Consider the following 8,585-nt stretch of genomic DNA (forward strand, 5'->3'; position numbering starts at 1 on the left):
CACTGGTTTCTATGGAAAGGCAGCAAGCAAACATGCAGTCAGTAAACGGCCAGGACAGGCTGTGTATTTAGCAGCAGCTCAGCGGTGCTGATCCTTAATGCTGCTCCGGATGACTGAGTCGAGCACGTGACGAATCATTCAGACGACTTGCCACTCGGCGTCAAGAGTTTTGATGTTTTAGCTCACACGGAATGTGTGTCTTGGTAGAATTTCACTCTGGCCTTGGTTTATCAAATGCAGTCAAAGATACACAGACGGAAGGCTGTTGTGAGGCATTTAGTGACCAGGCTAACAAGGAGCCATTTAACTCAGTGACAGCCTGCGCTTGATAATGTGCTGCATGATCAAATTTCTGTTTGGTGGCTGCTTTCAGTGTTCCCACACTAATGGACTCAAGAGTGAAATCCTATCCCAGATCTCTTCCCTTTAAGTCATCTTCACATGTATACCATGCAAACAGCGAGTCTCTCGGGGAGGGCACTGGTAGCTGGATATTTACCCCACATGCAGAGCTTGTCATACCAGACATTCTGTGTACAGACACTGTGCCCCGACAGGTCAAGAGGTTGCACGTCAGTCACATTCTGACAGAAAGCAGTGTATTCGTAACATTCCTACAACATCACATCAAAGTTAAAGATAATGTAGTATGTCAGCAGATGCTGTGTTGGTATTTAATGACCTATGGCTCACAAATGTGTCATTTGATAGCCAAAATATGTTTATGTGTCTGCATGAACAAGGTTCCCTTGTCTGTCAGCCAGTTTGCAAACAAACCAAAATGAAGCTCTGCTGAAGCTCTGCTGAACACACACAGAAATCAGTATCTGAAGCGTAATTACATTTTACAACAAGAAATGAATTGTTTAAAAAAAACAACAACAATGAATGTAAGTCTCAAATGTGCAAGTAACAGCAATACATAAAGCAGCTGATCACTGCTGCAGTCCCAAAAAGATGTAGAGACGCATCCCACAAATCCTCCAGCAGGGTTATATCGGTGTTACCATGGCAGTGCTAGGGCCAGGGGCCAGAGCACAGCTGTGAATGTACGCTCCATGTGGATAAAGAAAGTTGCAGGACAAAGATGCAAATGGTGAAAATCTTCCACAACATCACTTCCACTCCCGCCTGCACTAAGCAGGTCACTGCGTCATCCCCGGGCATTTGTGTTCAAAGGCAGCACTGTCACAAGTACTCACATCAACCTACAGTAGCTGTGAAGATATTTTCCTTATCTGGCAACACTAACCTGCAGAGTGAAATCCAAAGTAAATCACCACTGAACTGCCCATATCTTTGTTTGCAGAGCTTTGGCTTATCTAAAACATCTTTTAATTTGACTTCCGGTATGCGGCAAGCAAACCATCCATTCAACTATGGACAAAACAAGCCTGGACGGCCATTAGTAGAGCTCTAAAACTGAAATAATGTCGGCCCAGATCATTTCATCTGCTCTTTTATCCGCGCTTCATCAAAAACAACTGCAGCTAGTTTATCATCACTGAAGCAGCTCTGTGGCAGCTTTTTCCAGCAACAAGTGCACTTTGATAAGAACATCTGGGTCGAAGAGGAATGCATTTTCTTTTTCTTTTCTTTTTTTTTTAACTATCTATGAAGTGCAAATTAACATTTTCATTTTCATTTCATTTGAAGTGAAGCCAGACACGGTTCCCTCCATGTTTAACTGCAGGAGAAAAGTAAATTGCAGCTGCCACACTGACTGACATGATGTGTACAAATGCCTGGGAAATCAAAGCATTAACACTTTTAGTTAGCCTCGAATGAAAGCAGCCAACTGTGGAAAGAGCTTTTGGCATGACAGATGTGTCTGAACAACTGCTTGTTGTGTGACTATGACTACCTCCCGTCATCTCTGGGGTTCTCACTTCAGTTCCAAGCCAGGAGCCTCAGAAATGACACCTCTGCATGGGCTCCTCTTTGATACAGATGAAAGTCAGCCCGACTTAACATGCCGCGAAGTTGTCAGAGACTGAGCTGCGTGAAGGAATGCTGTCAGCCTGAAATGTTTTCCCACTGATGTAGGTAGAGGCCAATAAATCATGGCAAAGGAGAGTGGCTGACTGGATGGTGGGTCATGGTGGGTTTGGTCTGTTGGACACGCAGACAAGCGGCAAAGAGCCGTGGTCAAATAGCTTGTATGGCAGAGAACCTTTCGAGGTCCAAACGTCTGTTTTTGGGTCGTAACACTCGAAGCAGTCGGAGTCCTCAATGACATCCTGGGCATTGAGGATGCGTCCACCGGTGACATAGAGCTTGTTATTGATCACTGTAGCACTGTGATGCATCCTTCGCTCCTTCAGATTCTCACACTTGACGAATTTGTTGGCTTTGGTGTCGTAGGCAATCATTCTTCTGGTGTACCCTGGAAATTAGATTTCATTAAGCCAATTTTAACAGACATCCGATTTTTTTTTTTTAGTGAAAGGCCCAGAACAACCAGTGCCTCTTTCCCACTGCATTGTACAGCTCGATTCAACTCTCCACTCAGTTCTCTACTGTTCTCATCACTGTTTCCATTCTCCTTTTCTTGACATAATCTTTAGTGGCGAATCAAAAACAGCAATGAGGTGGGACATGGTCAGCCACTGGGCGGGAATTTTGCAAATCTATTACATAAGGATGTAATTTAGTAACAGAATAAAGGTCTGGACAACAAACAAGATTTTTTAGGGTTTTCTGTCAGAAACAATAAAACCGAAACCTCTGTAACATGATTTGATGTCATATAGTCTGATAGCTTATCTATAAATGTGTCCTCACCTCCTATGATGTAGATCTTGTCTTCTATGACAGCAGCAGGAGCACAAACATTTTTCACTGTTCTTGTCTCCAGCCTGGACCACAAGTTTCGAGAGATGTGATACACCTGTGTCACAACACAAACATCAACAGTGTGTCTGCTTTCTGAAGCATCAGAGATTCTAATTCACCAAATCTTTGTTCAGCATCCTGGAATTTCTGCTGATCTACTGATTCAAACTTTCTATCTGCCCTTGGAAGAGTTCTCTACCTGAATAAGCCTGACTGGGTTCTGCATGGCATCCTCCCCTCCGAAAACATAGATCCTCTGGTCGCTGGCTGCAACAGCCGGATGAAGCACGGCTGTGGGCATCGGTGCCATTGCTTCCCATTGATTAAACATACTGTTATACCTCTCTACTGATTGGGAGATTCGTTTGTCTATTCCGATGCCTCCCAACACAAAAATAAAGTGCAGATAAGAGACGCTCTGGTGAGCGTATCGTGGCTCCAACATGGGCTCAGCTGTCCTCCACTGATTAGTCTTGAGGGACAGTGTGTAAACTGTGGCGCTGACTGAGCTGTCGCCTGAGGTCATGCAGAGACTGAGGCCTCCGAGCACATAGAGGATGCTGTGAATACACACATATGCTGCTTTGTAGAGGCGCAGAGGGAGCTTAGCCAACCATTGCCAGCGATGAGTTCTTTCATCGTACAGCAGTGCTTCTCGTGAAGTCTGCTCATTGTTTTTGCGTCCTCCAACTACCACCAGCGTTTCTCGACACGTGTAACGTCTCGGTGTGGTCCAAAGAGGCTTCAGCTCACGGCTGCACTTGGCGCTGGCTGTGAGCATAAGTCGGCGAACTGAGTCGATTATCTCAGTGCACAGGGTGGAGGACTGCACCAAAGGGTCGTTGGCAATAAACTGGAAGAGATAGGTTGGATGGATGTAGCGCAGACGGACTTTCTTGAAGAGATCATGAATGGCACCTCGTCGTGAGAATGGGTCGTGGTGGATCCACGCCAGGAGGGTCTCAAACACTTGCTCCTCCTCAGCACAAAGGCGGTCATCCTCCAGGTAGCACATGAGCTCAGGAAGAGACAGCTCACAGAAATCCTCTGTGGCCGCCACATCAGAGAAACTCCTCACAGCCATCTCCTTTGCTCTCTCCCTCAGACTCTCACAGTGAAGGATCTCAGACAAGCGGATCATGCTCAGACAGTTCTCTGGGCTCAGCTGCTCCTGGAGGAACATGGAGCAGGCCTCAAAGAGACTCCCATAGTGAAGCATGGATGCTGCCTGCATGAGTGGGAGCACAATCTCCATGGTGATGGTGATGCAGCCTGTGTAAACGTAGTCCACAATGCCAGACAGCACATTTGAAGAGATGCCCTTCAGATTCACACGAGCCTGACTGCTCTCCAGAAAGTTGCTGCAGAACATGGCGCGGAAGTACGGGCTGCTGGACACCAGGACGTTCCTGTGGCAGGGGATCTCCTGGTGTTCGGTGCAGAGCAGGACGTCTGTCAGGATGCGCTCTTGTCGGAGGATGTTGAGCTGGCCCAGTAGCTGGCAGGGAAGTTCTGAGTCTTTGAAAGAGAAAACTTCCTGTGTTTTCAAAGCCATCCTTTAGAATGCAGAACAGAAGGAATACAATTTTCAGGTGAGAAGAGTTGAAAATAAATACACAACATGTAGCTGGCAACTAGTAGGCAACATGGAATAAAAGGAGCATCTTGAGTCTTTCAGAAGCAAAGATGGGGTCATTTCCTTGAATTAGTGAAAGAAAAGTTTAAGAATTTAAGAAACATACGTTTCTTTATAACAATAATAACAAAGAAATTAGGGCTTTATCAAATTCAATACAAATGATCCCACAGTATCATTAAAATCAACAGGATGTGGAGAAATATATGTACTGCATAATTACTGGGCTCAGGAACACTGTAAAAAATTGTCTATAAAAAACAAGTATCCTGTGGTCTAATGACTCAAAATGAAAACTTTTTTTTTGGAAATGTGCCATCGTCCTGTATGAAGAAGAGAGGGGCCATCCGGCACACTTCACCCCAGTATTTGTGACGGTAAAGGGCTTGATTGGAAAGTATGGCTAACTTGGACAAATGTGAATGAATGATAAATCCTGAACCACATATACTGCTGTCCAGAGAACGTATTTTTCACACGACGAGGCAATGCCAAACCATATTCTGCTCTTATTACAGCAGCATGACTCCCTAGTGAAAGAGTCTGGCTGCCGCCTGCCTGCAGTCCAGGGCGGCACCCACTAACAACAATCCTCAAGCTATGAAACAAAAAGTATATAAAAGGCCTTGATCTATGGAGCCTCTGTTAAACCTGACTGGTCAGGTCTGAAATTATAAATGTGATCTTTCTCTAAGGATCTAAGGTGATCTTAGAGAAATATTCTGGTCTGCCAAAAAGCTGCCGAATGGATGAGAATAAGCATCCATCTTTTTTTTGCGCTATAATTCGCGGCCCTGTGTGAAGATATCACAGGACTGGATATTCATTGCATATTTCAGTCAACAGACAAAAGAGAAAAAACAAACAAAAAAAAGCAACAAAAACAAATTAATTTCCTGGGCACACTTTGAAAAAATTTGCATGTATATGCACATATCCAAAGCTCGTAAACTGTGTCTTAGGTTCTGGTTTACCGTAAAGCCATCCATTGACGACTCCTGGAGATTTCTTTTTGAGATATAATCTGCTTTTCCTAATATGAATAACTCACTCACTCCTATTTTGAAGCCCAGCTAAATTATCTGGATGCACTCATCTACCATTAGGCCACATCTGTTACCAAGCTGCCCGTCAGCGCCAACATTAAAAGACTGTGTCAACAGACCATCTGTGTTTGTCTCTCCGTCTCTCTGAATCTCTCCCTATGGAAAACTCTGTTGCTATTTTCTACATGTTATGTTTTTCTTCTCCCATATTCCCTGTCTTTCATGCCAGAATCTCCCTCTCCTCAGTGGGAGGGTCTGTGGTGATCTGGCATGAATTTCATTGGACTATTAGCAACCTTAAGTCTTCTAATCATCTCCACGTCAAACCCTGATTTACTCCCACTTATGAGGCCTGGCCAGCCTGATATATTTAGACGCCTAATAGTTTTTGTGTATGATTAAATGCGAGAGCGGCTGAGAGTGGCATATCACAACAGGCAGTTTTACCTCAGACTGCTCGCAGAGAGCCAGAACTTTCATATGAATAGCATCCCATTTTGAAAAACCACATCTAATAACATTGTTTTTAACTGAATAAATCACTCTGGATAACTAGTAGTTGGTTATCAATTATGATGTAAAGGTTGCAAAAGTTAAACTATTATATTTACTTATATATTTTAAGAATATCCCATTTTGTCAAAGAAATCAACAGTAAAAGAGCAAACAGTCAAATCTCTGAACCAACTGAAGAATACTGCTGTTACACAGTAGAAACTTCACAGTGAAGCATTAAATAATATCATGTAAAGAGTGAAACTGATAGGTTTGAGACTAGCGTCTGATCAACCTAGTTCCAGTTCATCAGCAACATTTGTGGCATGGTGAATTCTTACCTCCTTCCCGCACAGAATAAGTGAAATAATGTCCTCAGTGTCCTCTCAGTCAGGTCAGAAAAAAAGTTGATTTGAAAAGAAAAAGACTTAAAACATTATCCAGAGAGAAGTTAGAGAAGGAGCATGACACAGAGAAATGACAAGGTTTTCCAGTTAGGCGCTATTGAGATTGCCATGAGGCCACTGTGTACATTCCTCCATCTAAGAATAGTATCCTGGCCCACCGTGACTCCAGCCAGTGCCTCTCATGTGTCACAGAGTTGTTTAGCACTGCGAGGGTCCAGTAGAGGGAGTGTTTACAACAGCCCCAGGAGGGAGAATCATTACAGGGCCCTGACTCAGCCATCGTGTACTCCCACCCAGGCGGGAGTTTAATCAGTGTGCCTGAGCTGCTAACCTTTGTCCACCATCCAGTGCTGTCTGAGTCTTTTCTCCTCCTCCTTCCTCGTGTGCGTAAGCCAGGCTGTAGGCAAATATAGACCAGTGCTGATGGGCCACCTTGATAAGAGGAAACAGCTGTAAGAAATGGGCTCATTTCCTCAAGGTGTAGAGTTGTTACTATGTTCTGCATGACCCACAAATGAACATAACTGGACATTACTATTGTAATTACTATTACTATTTAATTAATTATTTTTTTTACTGTTAGAGTTAACTTGCAGATTGCAGCATCCAGCAGCTTAAATCCTGTGAGAATATTCTAGACTCTCCAGAGATAAATTTGCAATAAAGAAGTCTAATCCAAAGACACCATAGGCAAAAGCTACACATGAACTGAGCTGAATCTATACTGTGTAAAGCTGTTTCTTTTGAGCATTTTTTCTTCTGCCATTTATTAGCATTGGCTATCCTTGCAAAAGGTTAAACAATGTTATATTTCAAATTCTGTAGCCCTGAGTTGGATAAAGCGGGTACAGAAAATGGATGGATACATTTATTTCTTAACCCAAAATATAATCTTTAATTATTTAACAGCATATCCATAATCGAGTTGTACTTTTTTTGTTGTTGTTTGAGACTTTCACCTCATTGAGTGTCTGAAAATATGGACGAAAAACAAATATCCTCTCTTCTCATATGTTGAAGTTAACACCATTTATCTCTCCTTCATAAGGTCACAAGACAAAAAGGTTGGGAAAGTCAGATTAGAGGAATAAGCAGCAGGTATTTGCGCTCATATATAAATGACAGATTAAAATGAATCTGGACACAACTTTTTCTCTGCTAAATTACAATATACCCTCCTGTTATGTCACTGTCTCATATTTACACTTTTCAGAGGCATTAGAGACCCCTTTGTCTTACAGTTACCTGTAGGCTGTCACATTTTAAGCTCTCCATGCTGCTCATGGGGCAGCCACATGAATTACTGTCATGTTTGCCTAGCGGCATATGACAAGGAACTGGGGTTTCGTGTTTGCAGATTGAATGACATAGCTGGAGGGAAGTGAGCTGTTGGCATGTCTTGACATGAGAGCACATGAAGCCATGAAGCTTTGGTGGACTTTGTCACACAGTGAAACCCTACCCTGACACCAGTTACTAAGTGACAGCTACAAGCTTGTAGGTCATGGCGTTTTCTGCAGACTCATGCGAGGGTGAAGAGAACAAAAAGCACTTCCTGACAACCGCAGATTGATGTGCAGGGAAAAGGCTACAATTTAAAATTTTTTCATCATCACACATGCTGCGTATGCTTTTCTGGTGGAATAATGATTGCTTTTGTCTCAAGTCACTGACACAGACGGTTGTCATAGTTCATCGTGCCCTTTGTGCAGTTTAGAAAACTATATTTTGTAGCTATTTCTTCTACTTTAGGCGTTTAATTTTATATATGTGCGTTTGAGTTCTTCATTTGATGATTTGTTAGTTTCACCCCTGGTTCCCACACAAAATAAACTAAAAGTGGCCTCATCCGTTTAGGCTCCTCAGCAGTGATCAAGATCAAGAAAATCAAGACAGTTGTCACTTTTAAAAAGTAATCTTTTCCCACTTGCTTTTGACTGAATTTACGGCTTGCTTTCATGATTTTACTGAGCCTTCCATGCTGCTTTATCATATCAGTCAAGACAGAAAAAGAAGTGAGAACCTGTAATTTGCTTGTGCTCACCCAAACCAAAGCAATGAAAAGCTCCCTGAATTCTACAGGCTAGAAAGCTTCAGTCTTGCTGTGTCTCTTGGATTTTGACAAAAAAGTTTACTGAGAATATTCTCTACTACACATATTGTGTA

The 8,585-nt window shown here is 42.9% G+C and overlaps 1 protein-coding gene across 1 annotated transcript; it reads right to left on the bottom strand.

Moving 5' to 3' along the window:
- Nucleotides 1–1,650: 1,650 nt before the first annotated feature.
- On the bottom strand, nucleotides 1,651–6,413 carry klhl38a (kelch-like family member 38a). Its single transcript, XM_072370453.1, has 4 exons — nucleotides 6,354–6,413; nucleotides 3,035–4,391; nucleotides 2,785–2,890; nucleotides 1,651–2,386 (listed from the first exon to the last, which is right to left on the bottom strand). Exons 2-4 carry the CDS (start codon nucleotides 4,388–4,390, stop codon nucleotides 2,097–2,099), a joined length of 1,752 nt encoding a protein of 583 aa, XP_072226554.1. The 5' UTR covers nucleotide 4,391; nucleotides 6,354–6,413; the 3' UTR covers nucleotides 1,651–2,096.
- Nucleotides 6,414–8,585: the final 2,172 nt, after the last annotated feature.

The sequence above is a fragment of the Leuresthes tenuis genome, unplaced genomic scaffold, assembly GCF_036924035.1.
Source record: "Leuresthes tenuis unplaced genomic scaffold, fLeuTen1.0.hap1 SCAF_18, whole genome shotgun sequence".
Lineage (NCBI taxonomy): Eukaryota > Metazoa > Chordata > Actinopteri > Atheriniformes > Atherinopsidae > Leuresthes > Leuresthes tenuis.

Coding starts and splice junctions, on each gene's coding strand:
- klhl38a (XM_072370453.1), bottom strand. CDS start 4,390: ATGGCTTTGAAAACACAGGAAGTTTTCTCTTTCAAAGACTCAGAACTT. Junction 2,891..3,034: donor ACCCAGTCAGGCTTATTCAG/GTAGAGAACTCT, acceptor GTTGTGACACAG/GTGTATCACATCTCTCGAAA. Junction 2,387..2,784: donor CAAGATCTACATCATAGGAG/GTGAGGACACAT, acceptor TCTAATTTCCAG/GGTACACCAGAAGAATGATT.